The 17,892-nt window shown below is 41.7% G+C and overlaps 1 protein-coding gene across 1 annotated transcript; it reads left to right on the forward strand.

The window, feature by feature from the left end:
* Positions 1-10,428: 10,428 nt before the first annotated feature.
* Positions 10,429-17,892, forward strand: myo1ha (myosin IHa). The gene is given in 55 exon segments (XM_034691411.1): positions 10,429-10,486; positions 10,489-10,533; positions 10,536-10,549; positions 10,630-10,717; positions 10,720-10,744; positions 10,898-10,998; positions 11,001-11,050; positions 11,052-11,081; positions 11,167-11,217; positions 11,220-11,247; positions 11,701-11,882; positions 11,975-12,005; positions 12,008-12,072; positions 12,162-12,275; positions 12,355-12,390; positions 12,392-12,409; positions 12,411-12,428; positions 12,522-12,641; positions 12,730-12,790; positions 12,866-12,930; positions 12,933-12,998; positions 13,090-13,170; positions 13,256-13,350; positions 13,566-13,659; positions 13,762-13,791; positions 13,793-13,814; positions 14,108-14,130; positions 14,132-14,176; positions 14,179-14,201; positions 14,926-14,935; positions 15,081-15,111; positions 15,114-15,143; positions 15,146-15,163; positions 15,247-15,281; positions 15,283-15,322; positions 15,325-15,363; positions 15,454-15,559; positions 15,561-15,566; positions 15,652-15,709; positions 15,711-15,729; positions 15,807-15,844; positions 15,846-15,876; positions 15,967-16,051; positions 16,137-16,299; positions 16,392-16,475; positions 16,550-16,613; positions 16,616-16,642; positions 16,720-16,775; positions 16,862-16,919; positions 16,922-16,960; positions 16,963-16,995; positions 17,083-17,153; positions 17,416-17,513; positions 17,596-17,695; positions 17,778-17,892. Coding segments are annotated over 55 exon segments (3,045 nt in total). The 3' UTR covers positions 17,805-17,892.

The following is a 17,892-nucleotide window of genomic DNA, read 5'->3' on the forward strand; positions in this document are numbered from 1 at the left end:
AAGGTGATGAAGTTATTTCAAGGAAGTTCCCTCTTTGTCTCATACAGTCCTCGTCCTTCCAGTGGCTTACAGGTGCGTCTTGATAAAACACAAAATACACGTGTCCAGGCCTAATATCTGCTGCTATTTAGACTTATAAATACAAAATAGGCTTAGTAATATAAAACAGTTGAGTTATAGCCTACTAAGTTCAAAGTAGCAAAAGAAAACATCTGACGGACACAGAAAAGAAGAATTAACTTTAAATATCCATTTGGCTGCACTACATCCTCCTGTCCTGTCAGGTTATTCCCGGTAAGCTTCCTCGATCAGGTCTAAGACGGTGTGAGTCGCTACTTGTGGTGGCATCTGTGTAAGTGAGTGTGAACTTTTTTTTTTAGGGAAGTGCTTGTAGATAATTTGCTTCCCGCCGCTGGGGCCGCGTCCTGCTCCTCTTAGCGGTGGGAAAAGGAGCCGGGGAGGCGCGGAGGGAGGGAAGGCAGGCAGACAGGGGGCCGGAGGGGCTGCTGCTGCTGCTGCGCGAGGCGGCAAAGGCGCCCACCGTACAAAGTGCAGGGACATAAAAACAATTAATTACAATGAAATTACTTATCTAAAAAACATAGCTGCGTAACCACCCACTAACTTGAAAAACAACTGGAAAAATGTCTGATACAATATTGTGCACATAAGCTTTAAGGGAGACACTTGTCCTCTTTCCATAGAAGCATTAGGTTGCATTTTTTGTTACAGCCTATCCATTAAATCCCAAGATTTTTCATTTTTTTCTAAAAGTATTTGAGAAAGCATTCAATATGTAAACGGACGAATATTATAGAGAAGCAACCGTTGACATCCTTATTCATGCTTATTTATTTTCCTTATTTTTCGTTTTTTTTTTCAAACTTAAATAGAATTTTTAAAAATTAGGAATCTATTGTTTTCTATCAGATCACAGTTCTAGGGTAAAATAAGGTCCTCAAGCAATTTTGATTTTAACATTAGGACTAGGCTACTTGACAAATTGATTTAATAAATAAGTGAGTAAGTAAATACATATATATACAGTATATATTGATATGAGACAGCAGCCCCCCACCCCCCTCTCAACAAAGCTTCATCCTTGCGTTGATGATAAGAGGGGAAAACGTCTGTGCTGAGTGAGATAACACAGGCAGGTGTGATGCTTTAATCGCAGGCTTACATGTGAAACCTGTTGGAGATTAAAATTTGCTGCCGGAAATTAAAGGGGCATTCCTTAAAGTCTGCCGGGAGACTGCAGTGACAGCAGTATCAGCCCCATGGGAGCCTACAGATGGTAAATCGGCCTGTCACAATAGGCACAATCAATGATTACATGCATGAACGTAACGGACAAAAACAAGAGCATCCTCACAGAGACATCCTGAGGGTCCTAAAGCCTGCTGGGTTACAATCTGGAAACATCAGAGAACCTTTGTGACATGGGCTGGTGGTGGTGGTGATGATGATGGTGATGTTGAAGATGATGAAGATGGTGGTGGTGATGGTAGTTGGTCAGACACAGATCCACATAAGCACAAAGGTTCAACAAGCAGTTAATTAATAGGCTGTGTAATTGAAAATGAAGTGTCAGCTGCCGAGGTTGGACAAAAAACAGACATGTCTTACTCAAACTGAAACAATAAGCTTAGTTAAGTGACTAAAAAAATAATCTGCCATGGTTTAAATGATTGATTATTGATTATAGTCATTCAAACATGTCCTCCAGTCTCATCATGTCATCTGTGAAGTTTTTGGTAACTTTGCCTCAACTGAGTATATGCTATACATATTTTACCAATGCACTTCAGAGGGACTAGGTTTTTATATACAACATTATGATCTGTTGTACACATTCAAATATCAAAAGACTATAAACGAAATGTAGCTAAACATAAACGTAACTGACTTTGACTAGCTACAATTTCCATATTAATACATCCAGAAGGTGCACTTACTACCAGTATTAGTTCTGCTCTGCATCATGAGTTAAACTATTTTTTGTTACTGTAGTTATGTTAATACTACTACTTATGATTTATTTCTTTATAATTTATCATTAATAACAAACATATCTTAAACATTTTACTTGATCTTACTAACATTTAAATATAAGGCTGTTGACACAATGTTATTGCTGCTTTTTAATTATTTTAAAATATCTGAGTATTTCTTTCACCACTGACTAAGAATTTCCTGCTGAAAAATATAAATCTTAGACTTTAGTTAACTATACACACTACCCCCAATCATAAAATTTGGTCACAGTTGTTCAAAGTTCTTGACAGGAAGTTTCAAACATCATATCTGAATTTGCAAAACACAGGAACACTACTCATGCAAAGAAAAATTGTGGTCATGAACTGAGCAACATGAAATGAAATACCGGTCACTTTTTACCCTATTTTAAAATACTAAACCTGATCATATAATGTTTATTTTATGTGTTATTGTTCTGTTAAAATTATTCTTTTTTAGAGCTCTGTAATGACCTAATTTTCCTCCCCGGGATAAGTGAAGTATTTCTGATTCTGATTCTGCAGGTGTTACGTAATCAGAGACACACAACTTAAAATCAAATGCACTGCAGTTCTGCTCCTCCTGTTGCTTTTTTTTTTAAAGGTATAAGTGCATCATCATTAGTTTCTGAAATTGTTGAAGATGCAGTTATGTTATTTTTCTATCTCTGCAATTGTTAATGCCTTTGGTAAATATGAGCATAGGCATGATGTATAAAATAAAGGAAATCAAAGTTCTGCCCAATTTTTCCTCTCATTTATACATTCAATCACAAGCTCACACACAGATGGCAGTGCGTTATCATGTGAAGAACAGGTATGGACATCAGGGCTCACATTGGGCACAGTGTTTTGCCCAGGGACTCTTCAACAGGTGGATGAGAATAGCTGCAGATTAGTGGAGTACCTGCTCTACCACAGCCACTTCAAACGTCAAGTATCTATACTAAAACATTTATTTTATGTCCAGGAAGTGACACCTTTAACACAGTGAAGTTAATGGCAGTGACCTGTGTGCAGCTCTGAGGCTTGACCTGGTCTTGTGTGCTCCCTGGGACTCCCTGCAGCTCGGGGACACTCAGAGACGTCTCTCCTCTCTCATGCCTGTTCAAAAGTAATGGGGAAACAATGGGATCACTGCCTTGGGGTTAGCTGGTGTTTGTTGCCTGTGTTTTTGTCTTACACCAAGTGTTTACTCAAAACACATTGGCCTCTCTGAGAACGAGGTCAGCTCACCCCTCTAATCTCCTCTACAGGGAGAGACTCAGTGTCCCCCAGAACAACATGTCACCCAGAGTGACCCTCCGGCCACACAGAGGAAGCTGCTTTCAGCCGTGCTTAGTTGGGGAAAGCATCAGTGTCCTGCCAAAACTTTTGTTTCCTCTCTGAGGTTCAACCTGAAGCAGCAGAGTGCCCAGACTGCAGGCCTCAGGTCGCCCTGTCAAAGGTCAGACAAGGAGAGACGACCAAAGACAGGCTTTATTAATGTTACACCTTTATAGAGAGAAGGCATGACAAACATACAGTAATATGGAGTTGAATTAATGTTATCCTCCCTTCCTGGCATATCCATCAAATCTTTGTACTCAGTGGTCAGTTGTTTGCAATTGGAGCTCAACTGAATACTTTGATACTGATAAATGTACAACATATTAGAATGGCTGCATTTTTCCCTTAACAGATTAAAGAGGGGGTGCCATTTTTTCTGCATTGTATTGTCCCTCTGAGAGCACTGTTGGTAGCTTTATATGATTTAAAGCTTAAATATTATTTCCTTAACTCAGGCTGGTGTCTTTGAAACCACTTATTGTTGCTCTCCTAGCATTCCAGAACCCAGAATCAGGAAGCCTCCTTCACTGTTGCCATTCGACAAAGTTGAGTTTCTCTTTTTAAAATGACACATTTGCCCTTTTCAGGAGATTCACCTAGTGATGATGAATAGTTTCTCAGCATTTCTTCTCCACTTCTAGAATAGCTAGCATCAGCCATCAAATTGTATCAGGCTGAACAATAGAGAGGCTGAGCTGTGCAGGACATAACTGGGATAGAGTGTTGGGCAGTTTTGCCCCTGCAGATAACTCCTCCGGACCCACTGCTGGACCTTACAATCCTTTTGTCCTGAAGGATCACAGAAAAAACATCTCTTAAAGTTTACAGAGGTCAATGGTGTTGACCTTTGCATGACCTATGTCAACACCACAGCCTCTGGTCTGAGGCCGGGTCAGTCCTATTCAGTGCCATGAAGGGTAAAGATGGTGCAAAAGTCCTCCTCTTTTTCACGGCTTATTGAGTGGAGCAGAGCCTCATTTCCAAAAGAGCTCTCACTCACTTTTTTGTGTCACAGCAGGCACACAAAGTCTCCAAAGGATGGTACTCAGACAGCTCGAAGTCAAGTTGTCTGAATTACTGTGCATTTAGTTGTTGCATTGACCTTATCAAGGTTAGCCACGTTAAAAAATACTTTATTCCTGATGTTTAAGCAGATATTGTGTAAAAAATGTGATGAATTAAATATATTGAAGATACTGTTCTAAAGAAATAGACAAAATGAGAAATCACATTCACTTGAAGGGTAATGGTGTTATCTTCCTTCTCCTCTTAAGGAAGACATAAGTTAAATCCAAAAAACGCCCAGTGCTTGGTATGAAGTACCCTCAGTGACCCAGCACTTTGGTACTGAAATGATGACGGGGCCCAGGCTTTGTTACGCTGCTCTGAAAAATTAGAATAATGGACTATGAAAGAAGAGATCCAAAGAAAAGGACAGGGAGAAGAAAGACAGTCTTTTGGGAAAGAGGAATTAGATAGGAAGAGAGGGAGAAATAAAGGGAGGGAAACAGTAAAATGGAGACAAAATAAAAAGGAGAAGGGGCAGCAGTGGTGTGATGTGAGTGTTATCATCAGCTCTCATTCTCAGCATGGAATCTATAATGGGAAAATCAACCTCTCTGACTCCTGTGTAATTGGATTTGCCGGGTCTCGTGCTGAATCAGAGCCCAGTGGGTAGCACAAAGCTTGTTAAGATTGGACAAGCATTGCTGGGTTGCTGGGCCGGGGGAGAGGTGGGGCCGTGGCAAAGGTAACCTTGACAACTTTTCTGAGGTGGAGAGTGAATAATTAAAAAATGTTCAACACTCAACTGGTCACCCGTCAAAGGCAATTTACTGAAAGCTTCCCAACATTAATCGATCCTTTAATTGTGTGAAACCTGATCTTTTTTCACATTTAGGTCACCAGAGCAGAGAAAATGGACACCTGTGTGTCTGTACAGGGTGTGTTTTCTCATGATGGTTACTAGGATACTCACGTAAACACATTTGAACTCTGACACAGTCTCTCCACTCATAAGGCGGATCTTTTAACAGCAAGGTTAGTTTTGTACACGAAAGAAAGGTTTTGCATTTGTTTTTTGATTTTTTGGGGGGGGAGTGATACACACGTTTTTTCTAACGTGACGGCTCAGAAGATATTAAGATTCCAAGTTTTTGCCCAAATGAGGACATGTCGACATGACTCCCGGTCGGGAACACATAGCTGTTGGCTAAGAGGCTCACCACTACGTCACACTCTGCCTGGTTGAGTTCCGCATTTCCAATATGGCCGCCGCCGTCGATAGGCTTAAAAACAGCTCTCAGGAACAGATGGGTGACATCACGGATACTTTATATTTTATACAGTCTATGGTACTTTCCTTACTGATAGCCATGCCAGCTACAATACTCAAGGGTATTCACCAAGATCAGCTGAGTCACCACTTTGGTTCACATCAAAATATCTATAACTATAGTCAAAAGTTTTGTTTGTCAGAGGATTAACCCTTTAAAGTTTGGTAATCCTCTGACTTTCCCTCCAGCCCCACCAACAAGTTGAAATGTATAATTACGACTCAACAACTTGAGAAGGATTACTGTAATTCTTTCATGCTAACAGGTCTTCCTAAGATATAAGTCTTATTAGTTATTAAATAATAAATACACAAATAAGTAAATAAACAGAAAGAATGTTTATAGTTAACTGTTGACCAGAGATGCATGTTATGCAATACATTTAGTAAACAGTTGTATTTGTTTGATGTAAGGTAGATGTAAGAGATCAAACATCACAAACCACACAGACATTACCTCACTTCACCTCTGTATACAACCACTGGTGTCATGAAAATGTGTTTCTTTAACTTCTTGAACAGTATCAGAGTCATTGCCATGAGTTTTGGGCCCCATGAAAAATATAGAATTCGGCCCCCACTCTGCACCATGTTCCAAAAAATGTTGTGGGCCTCTTTCATTCACTTTCCCTTAGAACCATCCTAACTTTTCTTCTCCACATGGCACTCCTGAGAAATATATACTTAAGAAACATCAGAATTAAGCACTGTCCTTCTGACCATATTGACCGTGTGTACAAGAAGTCTAACTTGGAGTAGAAGGCTGATAATAGACTTTATGGTCATCCTGGTTATCTATGGGTTCATGTACTGACTACGAACCTCCCTGTCCCTCCAAGTTTTCCCTGACAATTTTGTTGCCATTTTCCATCATTTTTTCCTCTTATTTCTTGTAATCACTGCACTTTCAGCCCCATAACAGTTACCCCTCAAACACTTAAACTTCTCACATTTGGATGCTATCCCAGGAACAGTTAAGTCGCCATTATCTGATAACTGTTTCTACCAAAGTAAATAAATAGGTAATGGCTTTTAAGCATGGACATGTTAGAATCAAAGCACAAAGCATGACAGCTCAGGCTGCTGCTGAAAAAGAATGTTGCTCCAGACCAGCATTGTTACACTGAGTCACAAAGCAATCAGTGATTAGCCTGTAATGCATCTATCCAATCAAAGATCAGTAACCAGACCTACACTGTTTAAGCACTGGGGACTTTTTGAAGTTGGTAATGAAGTAATTGAGTTCAAAGAAAGAGAAAGACGTTGGAGAGGAGAAGGAGAAGGTGAGAGGGAGAGGGGGATGGTTGGAATTAGTGCTATTTGGATCTTGTTTCTGTGTCTTTATGTTACACTCAGTGGAGCAGTAGATACCCAGGTAAGCACTGAATAAGATCTCTCTGTCCCTCCACCTCCCATGGCATGAATGATTCAGCACCCGGCCCACAGTGCTCTAAGTCTGGGTCAGGAAAATGTGGAGGAGCTTACAGGTGCACGCAGGCCTCCACCCAGCATCACTAACACCGCAACTACAGCACACACTGAATGAATGAGCTGATAGACAAACCAGGATAGTCAATGTCATTTTTATTAGGATTCAGTAGTGCATTCAGCTGGATTTTTGCCTCCTAACTGTCAACATACCAGTGTTTACAGGTTACCCAATTGCCTTCATGCAAGCAGACACAGGAGGACACACTGCACCTATCTAACTTCTCTGGAGAGAAAGGATTTTTTTCCAGAATTGGATCCTTGATAAGATCATACAACAGAGAGCAGAACCATAAAACTTCAGAAATGCAGGTTTGGGTTTGCTTCAGTGTTGTAGAAATGTGTAACCTATCCATTTTGTCAGAAACTTTATTTTGTAGCTTTCAAAGTTCTTGTTCAGTTTTGATGTCTGCTAAATATGGACGAGTTTGTCAAGGTTTCGGAGTTAAACGGTTGAAAGTTAATTTACATTCTGTTGATGTTAAGACCTTGGCCTTTATTATTTCTTAAGGGCATTTTAAGGCTCCCACTGCCTTTGGTAGCACCTTGAAATAATAGCTTGATGTTTGGGAAAAGAGCTTTCTGCTTAGCAGCTAGCTTAGTTTAGCACAAACACTTGAAAAGGAGGAGGAAACCGCTTGCCTCATTTGAATGCAGCTTAATCCTTCTAAGAGCAGCAAAAGTGCTTGCTAATTATCACGATTGATTGCTAGCTTTCTGCTAGCTTATCTTCAAATTTCAATGGATAGATTCAAGACATGAATGTTTCTTCTCATGAAATTTCTGCTAGAAAATGAACAGTTCAGTTCCTCCAAAATGTCAAGCTATTAAAATGCTTGAGGTGAACAAGGTTATGGTCAGTGAAAAAAACAGTCTTGAAGTCATTGGAGTCTATTAGTTTAGGTGATTGTATTATCCTTTGGTTTTTAGTGGTGATATAACTAACTCGTGAGATAATCAGACAGAATCATCTTCTAGACAGACTTTCCTGTTTCTTGAATGGCGATTGCTGATGCTCCCCCTCCCTCTCTCTGTAAAGCTTCTCTTCTCTCGGATGAGGTCACTCTGTCTCAGGGAACAGTGACACTCTAGACCAAGAAGAGGGACCATCTCTTAATTAAAATACAATTGGTTGTGCTCTGAGGTAGCAGGGTAATCCACCTGATCTGACAATGACTTAGTTGGCTCATTTTAGAAACATTCTTTCTGCTGTGCATCAGATTGGACTGTTAGTGGTTTAATTATAAAAACCCAATCCCTTTTTCATTGTATAAGTTATAAACCAACACATGCACGAGGAGAACTTTCTTTCTGTCTACATCCTAAACTTACTTGTCCTCCTGCACTGAGAACGCCCATTCAGTGTTCAGCCTTTCTAACTGAATGTCTTTAGAAACACTTGTGCATGCTGCAGACAGCTTTCTTAAAAAGAAATACCTGCAGGACACCAAAGGGAACCTGAATGGAGAACAACAAAGCTTTAGATTTTGTCAGTGCATTGAAAGAAATCCTAAAACATTAGCATTTTTATCACCCCTGAATTCATTAATCCTCCTCTTGACAGGAGCTTATCTGTCCATGTTATTACTTGTAATACTGTATGGCAGATCCCTAAGTCACGCTGTCCCAGCACATTGTCTGCCTGCACTGCCCTGAGAGAAGTTTGTTCCCATGAAGAAAAGGGGGTGTCACAGATACCCTGCACCAGTACCACTACCATCACACTGCCAGATTGATTCTGACGTCCAAAAAAGGGCTCCTTCAATGATATTGTTCACCTGTCTCATTGGCTTAAAGTGGGTGGCTGGGAGGGTTGGGAGATGGGAAGGGGGTCGGGTGGGGGTTATTGCTGGGGACACAGGGTGAGGGGTATTGTTGAGGAGAGAGGGGTGAGAGCATTGACAGGTGGAAAAAAACACTCTCATCTGACTAGCCTCCTCTATCCTTAAATGGGGCCCCGTGTGAGCAGAGTAATGAAGTCCAAATTACAGCACAGGATTGCTAAGAACAAGCCTCTATGTTCGCCCTCGGGGCACACTAAATGAGTGTCACAGCAAGCAGCGGGGCATAGACCGTTACTGCACTATTTAGTCTGTCCCGTTGTCTCAAGACGGCCCCGTTTCAGAGGTTCTCAGATCAGACAAATACTGCTCCCCTCCTCCTCCTCCTCCATCGCCTTCACCCTTCCTCTGTACAGCCACCCCTCCCAACTCCTCACCCCAAAATAGGCCAAATCTCCTCTATTGTGTTTCGACTGCCTAGTGTGAAATTCACTGTGACGTTAAATGTTTTCTATGAATAATTACTGAATGGATATGCTGGGGAATTTGTGTAATGGATTGTAGACTGCATTTTAAAGACGTCTTTTTTGTCTCTGCTCCGTGGTATTTACAGGACAAAAACACTCGGCCTTTCTCAGAAGAAGAAATGAGGGCCATAGGCGGAGGATGGAGGTGGGGGAGTGGGGGTGGGGGGGTTGGAGGGCTTTGTGTCAATTAGATCCAATGGATTATCTTTTTAAATGTTTTTACGGAGAGAGTGGAGAATCAAAGGACTTCTGCTTCCAAAGGAGAGAGAAGAAAATACAAAACCAACAAAAGCTGTGAAAACCTTTGGTCTAACTGTTGGTGCTGAGAATGCAAAACAGATTGGTGGAATTTTTCCCACTATGCCTCTTAAATGTGCCGCTGTTTAGGGCTCCCTGAGTCCATTTGCACACTGCGTTGTGTTTGGTTGGTGCGTCAGCTCGAGTGAACTATGGGCTGCCAGCCAAGGTCCCAGTGTGCTGTGTAGCGATCATTAGCTTCTGGTCTGTTCTTCTGCACAATCACAGAGCTCTGCATCAAAGACAGATAGGACCTCTAGACCTCTTGTTTCAATAGAACTAACAGGGACCATGTTTGTGCTTTTCTGGTGCTTTTTTCAGCCCCGTCCTCCCCTGTGGAGCCATTTACTCAACAACCAGTCATCCAGCCGCATTTGTCAAAATACATGACTGAGAATTGTCATTGCTATGCATGCAAAATGTGTTGCAGCGTTGTTACCTAATTATAGTTTGCTTCCAGTAGAGTTTAGAGTTAATCTTTTGAAGTTATTCTGCCAAAAACAATGTATTGATTGTCAGTGTTGTGACATATTGATGGGTCATATGTTTAGATATTTTAGAATCTTTAGATTACACCAGAAATATGGACTTTTGTTTTTGCCCATTTAGCTGCCTTATTGTTGACTCAACTCATTGCACAGGGTCAGCTGGATATGGAAGGCGCCCTGACTGCCAGGGACCGGGTTGGAATCCAGGACTTTGTCCTCTTGGATGAACCACAGACACTGCCTTCCTCAGCAACCTCAAGAAACGCTTCAGCAGGATCTCATCTATGTGAGTCTGGGACCTGTTGAGCCATGCTGTCATCAGATGTGTTTTACAATTAGTTTCATTATTTCAAATCATTCTTCTAGACTTACATTGGCACATTATTGGTGTCTGTAAACCCCTACAAAGAGCTGGACATCTACAACAAGAAACAGATGGATCTCTACATGGGTGTCACTTTTTTGAGCTTCCACCTCACATGTGAGTGAAGAGTTAGATAGATTCAGACTGTCAATATTTATCTGTGAGCATTTCTTGGAAAGCTCTTATTAGTGACTTGAAATGAGTGTTTGAAAACCCAAAGTTCACCTGTGAAATGTTCTGTCCCTGTATCCTTACAGCTATGCCTGGCAGATAACGCTTACCAACCATGCTGACAGAGTTCAACAATCACTTCATCCTGATCTCTGGTGAGAGCGGGGCAGGGAAGACCGAAGCCTCCAAGAAAATCCTGCAGTATATGCTGTCAGCTGTCCTAGTACCACTCTGCTCAACTCTGTCAGGGACAAAAATGCTCATGTCTAACCCTGTCCTGGAGGTCTGATACTAATTTAAGTGTAACACTATAAAGAAAGCAGTCATTGTACCATTACGTAGTCTGAATTTTTGGTGTTTCCTCACAGGCTTTCGGCAATGCCCAAAACACTGAAAATGACAATTCAAGTCGTTTTGCCGGAAGTATATGGACATTCAGTTTGACACGCCAGGTAAGAATCAAGAGACAAATTCACACTAAATACTTTCAATAAATATATATGATGTTAGGATCCTTAAACCAGTCTCATTTTACAGGAATGTCATAAAGCCTGTTGAAATCCGATAACATTAACAACCTACGGGCATAATTAAACTGTGTAAGGGTTTATTATAGCCTCATAATTAGCTATATGGACAAACTATATATAAGGAATTAACAAACACTTCTGCAAAAACTCTGGCAAACAGTTTACAGAGTGTTCAGTTATTCATATGAACTGAAAACCAGTTTGTTTAACAAAAAACTGTATTGATTGAAAAAAAAAAAACATGAAATAAAAAGAGGAGAGATTTACCAGAGCTATTTATCATAGAAAACATTTTAAATGTGTTCTCTGGACCAGAGGCCATGTTTCTTCTGCAAGTTGTAGAGCTGCTATCTTTAGGATCATGATGTCCATAGGGGGACGCTGTAGGCGGCCACATCCTGAACTACCTGCTGGAGAAGTCGAGGGTGGTGCATCAGAATCATGGAGAGAGAAACTTCCACATCTTCTACCAGCTCGTGGAAGGAGGAGAGGACGACCTCCTGCGCAAGCTGGGCTTGGAGAGAGACTGCCAGCATTACAACTATTTAACCCAAGTATGTCCAACTTTGTAACAGTGCTTTTGTGAACGTAATTAAAAAGCAATAAAACTGTGACAGCCTGCTGCTGTGTTTGCTGTTTCTGACAGGGGGAGTGTGCCATCATGCCATCAATTAATGACAGAACGACTGGAAAACGGTCAAAAATGCTCTTCAGATCATCAACATTGATGAGATTAACACTAGTGTAAGTTGTATGCTGATGCAGATGCACTGATAAACATCACCAACTCTCCCTCTAACCTAGTGTTTGCCTTTTTTTTGCATTGTTTGCAGCACCTTTTTGGGATCATTGCTAGCGTTCTCCATTTAGGGAACATTCAGTTTGACTCAGACAGCAAAGGCCATGCCCTCATGACCAACAACGGAGAGTTACGATGGTTTCTAGATGTAAGAAAATATACATGAATACTCAATGATTATTCAAAATAATGTCAAAGAATGACCTCACTGAGTTGTTCTACTGCAGCTACTCGGGGTGGATGCTCATAGTCTCCAGGAGGGTTCTCACATACAGGAAGATTTGAAGCCCAGAAAGATCAGGTGTTATGCTCGTTAAAATGTCATGTGGTTTCAATATAAACCTCTGATGTAGAGTTTTTAATTCAGCTAGGATTTTCTTTTGTAAATGTGAAGGTCTTCAGCCCATTCACTATCGATCATGCCATCTATGCCAGAGATGCTCTGGCCAAAGCCATTTATGGACAGACCTTCACCTGGCTGGTCAGTAGGATCAATGAGTCCATGGAGAACAAGGTGAGGGAGGAGAAGAGTGTGTGACAAAGGAAAAATCCCAGAAAGTGAGTTACTTCCTAACTTACTATAAACCTGTCCTCTGTGCCAGGATCCTTCGAGGAAGACTGTCATTGGTCTTTTGGACATCTATGGATTTGAAGTTTTTCTATGTAAACAGGTAGGCAGAAATAATAGCTAAAGTTTGTAGATTGAATTTTTCAGCTATTCTCTGATGGTTATTTCAGCTGAGCTTGTTTGTCATGTCCTTAGTTTTGAGCAGTTCTGTATAAACTACTGCAATGAGAAGCTTGCAGCAGCTTTTTCATCCAGCTCACACTCAAATCTGAGCAGGAGGAATATGAAGCAGAAGATATTGAGGTACACTCTTAGTCATGAATTACAAAAATCTGTGAATGAGTCGGTTAACTCTGGTGTTATTGTACAGTTTCACTCTTCCTGTTTTCCTCAGTGGGAGCCAGTACAGTTCTTCAACAACAGGATCATCTGTGATCTGATTGAAGAGATACCCCGAGGACTCATATCCATACTGGTTTGTGATTCCTGGAACTGAACTGAAAATTAGAATATAATGCATTGAACAGTGTAAATATTTTGTATTCATGATCATCTTGCAGGCTGAAGAGTGTCTCAGGCCAGGAGACGCCACAGATCTTACCTTTCTGGGAGAGATGGAGGAGACCAAAATGGGAATCCATCCTCACTTCGTCACGTGAGTTAAATCCTTAACTTCAACATGAAACACGTCATGCAGAACTATTTCTCACGTCAAGAAGAGTACACAGAATGTGTCTTAGCCTTAAAAGTAAAGCTGATTTTGAATATTTGACACATATAACATCTGCTTCTTCAGTAAAGATGAAGGATTGGACTTTAAAACCTCTCACTTTAAATCTCGATGTCTCTCTCCACCCTTTTTGACTGCAGGCACAAACTGGCAGACAAAATGACACGCAAGACTCTGGACGAGGGAGAGATTTTCGTCTCTTACATTATGCCTGGGGAGGTCACCTACTGCGTTGTGTGGGTAAAAGAAACCACAAAGTCAGACACTGTCACTCAAACATAAAAACTTTTTAAAATTGTTCAAGTGACTCAGACTTTTATCTTGTTACCATTTCAGGTTCTCCTTGACAAAAATAATGACCTTTTACTATAGAAACATTAAAGATGTAAGTAAGGAAAATTAACTTTATTTTCTATATGAGGCTAATAATGACACTATTTGTTTCAACCCAGCTTTCTTGGTAGTTTAACAAACATCAATTCACTTTCGTATACCTCTTTTTTTCCCCTCATGAATCTTTGTTGTCTGATCTTTTCATGAAATTGGTTCATAGCAGAAACTTCATAACTGTGCTGTTACTGTAGCCCATCACTGTTTATAATGCAGTAGAAGGGTGCAGGATATTAAGTGTTGCACATCATGGTGAATTGGTGTGTTATAATCTGTACCTGTCTTGTTGTAGTGATTTGTCAGTCTAAAAATGCCCATAGTCCGAGAGTGCTTCTCCACAGTGGATCCAGACAGCAGGCGAAAAGACCAGAAACAGTGAGTACTGAGTTTGACCCCCCCCATATATTCGTCTGTAACTCTCTCTCTCTCTCTCTCTCTCTCTCTCTCTCTCTCCTCTCTCTCTCTCTCTCCTCTCTCCAAAAAAAAGTGTACGTTATCTGCAGAACAATTCAGAAGAATAGCATCATTTTAATCCTGCTGGTATGTGTTTAGCAGAACATTTAGAGGTTTAATGCAACCATTTTGACCTACAAGAATACATGTGATCAAAGCAGGCCACACCATTCTGAAGGGGAAAAGACAGCCTGTCGTTTATTAAGTAGGGGTTCACATATATAAATTAGCATCATGATTAGCACCCCAAAACCCCCCCCCCCCCCCCCCCCCCCCCCCCCCTCCCCCCCCCCCCCCCCCCCCCCCCCCCCACCCCCCCCCCCCCCCCCCCCCCCCCCCCCCCCCCCCCCCCCCCCCCCCCCCCCCCCCCCCCCCCCCCCCCCCCCCCCCCCCCCCCCCCCCCCCCCCCCCCCCCCCCCCCCCCCCCCCCCCCCCCCCCCCCCCACCCCCCCCCCCCCCCCCCCCACCCCCCACCCCCCCCCCCCCCCCCCCCCACACAACACACAAAAAAAAGTTAATGATGCCACATGATGCTAACACATGATTCTCTAAAGAGACGGACCCCAGCTATGAGTAAAAATAACTTTTTTCTTGATTTTTGGTGCATTTCTTTAAGGAGGAAAAACAGCAGATGAAACAGAGAGGATGAATGAGAAGAAACAAATCAGTGGTTGTCTAAGTAGATTGATCCCTGAGACTGTCAGCAGCAGTCTGACTGTGTCATCTTCTAAGTCATGTGTATGTGACAGTTGAACTGTTGGGGATTATGACCCTCATGTTTGTCTCTATAGGTGGCGGACCCAGTTTAAGAGCAGCTGCTGAAACTGACAGAGATCCTCATGGCTAAGAGGCCTGGTACATCCGCTGTCTTAAATCCATGAGTCAAAGCAGCCAGGTGATTCAACTGACAGAGGGTACTAGAGGTTATTTTAATACAAGGATAGAGATGTGATCCTTGTATCTTTCACACAAACACAGGTCAATTTGATGAAGCTCTGATCAGGCACCAGGTTGAAGTATCTGGGCCTGATGGAGCACCTCCGGGTCAGACGAGCTGGTTTGCTTACAGACGCAAATATGAGGACTTCCTAAGAGGTATGAGGGAGCATGGAGCTTGTACTTGATTTTTTGATTAAAGCCTCAGATCAAGTGCATGCTGAGTGGGTTGTTTGCTGTGTCTTACAGATATAAAACCCTTGTGCCCTGCCACCTGGCCTCACTGGAGAGGAATGCCTGCTGATGGGGTGGAAGTGCTGGCACAACATCTGGGCTACTTTCCAAATGAATACAAATGGGCGGTGAGGATAGTGCCTCCTAAATACAAGGAAAGCAAACACTTCGCCAGGAGAAAACCTAAACTTTTTAAAATTCTTGTTGTTTTAGCACCAAAATATTCATACGTCACCCGAGGACACTTTACGCCCCAGAGGATGCTTATGAGGAGATGTAAACATGAACTGGGTGAGTACAAATCCCACTGTTTGCATTGTCAGTCTTTGTGGCTTCCCACTGTTTCTTAGTATGCTTTGAATTTGCAGCAACAAGGCTCCAGGCCAAATACAAAGGTTACAGAGCAAAAGAGAGAGTTCAAGAAACAAAAAGAAGCAGGTAACTGCCGCCCACACATGATGCTGACATGGTTAGTTATGCTGTTTCATTGTGTGAGTAAAGGAGAATCATGTGTGTTTACATCCTCAGCTACTAAGATTGAAACTTGTTGGAGAGGAGTGCAGGCAAGAAAGGAGAGAGAGAAAAGAGCCTGGGCAGTGAAAGTCATCAAGAAGTAAGAATGTCTTTACATGGCTCCCTTCACAGTCACTGTGTCAATGTCAATAATATCACACTGTTATTATTCTGATCAATTTTAGATTTATCAAAGGTACATGACAAGAGGAGAGGCAAAAACCCACAGACAACTCAGAGTACCTGGCCTTTGTGAGACAAAATTACCTGAACAGATCAAAGAAAAATCTGCCCAAAACAGTTTTGGACAAAACAACCTGGAAAACTCCTCCTGCTGTGCTCCAAGAGGTATGACCTAAATACAAAAACAAACAAACAATGAAACAAAAAACAATTGAAACAAAAGCAAATATTCATTTTAACACATTTGTTCTTGTCAGACGTCAGAGATACTGCGCAAGCTTCACTACCGTCTCATGGTGCGGAAGTATGTGAAAGGAATAACGCCCCAGAGAAAAGCACAGGTAGAGCACATGAAATAAAGTATGGCAGTTTATTCTTTTAGAAGTGATACACTTGATATTTGTCTGCCTTTCAGCTGCAACTGAAGCTTGTAGCCAGCTCCATCTTCAAGGGCAAAAAGGGGAGGTACCCACCGAGTGTCGCCAACCTTTTTTGGACACCAGAATCAGTAGGTATCAGATAAGTAAGAATTTTAATTCAAACAAAGAAGAAAAAAACATTTTTTATATCACGGAATATCTACAGGTGAACCAGAAATTAACATGAGGGTACTCCAGATGATTCGCAATGAGCAGATTAAGGTACCTAAAAATATTCATAGTTCCAAAATGAACAGCATCATCATACATCCTTAAGTGTCACTGAATTCGATCTTGTGTTTTTGTAGTACAGTGTCCCGGTCATTAAATATGATAGGAATGGTTTCAAACCAAGGCCACGACAGCTCATCTCACTAAGACGGCTGCTTATGTGATAGAGGAGACTAAAATAAACAGAGAGTGCTGTACACCTCCCTCAAAGGTCAGGATTATGTGATGAAATACATCTTTCATTCTACGTAGGAATGCTTCCACATTTAGTTAAATGTGTTTAATTTTTTCATTGCAGGTATTTCAGTGAGTAGCCTGACTGATGGCATCATTGTTTTCCACATAACGTGTGAAGACCCTAAAGAAAAGGTACGTGGAGTATGTCAGAGCTCCGTTTTTTATATTTAGGTGTTTAGGATGGCCCTGGAAAATGTATAAGATGTGGTGGAACAAGTCTGTTTATGTGTTGAAATTCAGAGGTAAAACAGCACTCTTCACGGTTGAGGTTGCTTTAAGGATGATATTGAACTTACAAAAAATTGTTGAACACAGTGAAATCTTTAGTAGAAGGTTCTTTAATACCTTTCGGAGTGACACTTTTGTATTCTCTTCTGTTTTTTGGTCGTTTCAGGGGGACCTTGTAATGCAGTGTGACCACTTGTTTGAGTTTCTGACCAAACTCAGCGTCATTGCAAACAAACAGAATGCAATCACAGTGGCTCAGGGCAGGTATGTTTGTGTTTACTGAAGAACAGAAGATGACTGATTTGATATATTGTCATCTTATATATTTGTTCTCACTGATTTTCAGCATCAAGATTGATATCCAGGCAGGTAAAGAGAGTGCGGTGGACTTCAGCACTGGGCAGGAGCACATGGTGTACAAGGCCAAGAACGGACACCTCATGGTGGTGAGATGTGTGTTATGATAATGAAGTGTGTGTTCCCTGTATGTAGAAGGGGCAGCATGATTGAAGCTTTTTGTCCCGGCAGGTTGCCACCCGGACAAGGACACGGTAACATGTGTGGGGGTGAGAAGACACACAAGACTCCCCTGCATATTTCATCAGGAGACCCCTACAGGGAGATCACCAGGTCTACTTGAAAC

Source organism: Notolabrus celidotus, chromosome 9, assembly GCF_009762535.1.
Source record: "Notolabrus celidotus isolate fNotCel1 chromosome 9, fNotCel1.pri, whole genome shotgun sequence".
Classification (NCBI taxonomy): Eukaryota; Metazoa; Chordata; class Actinopteri; order Labriformes; family Labridae; genus Notolabrus; species Notolabrus celidotus.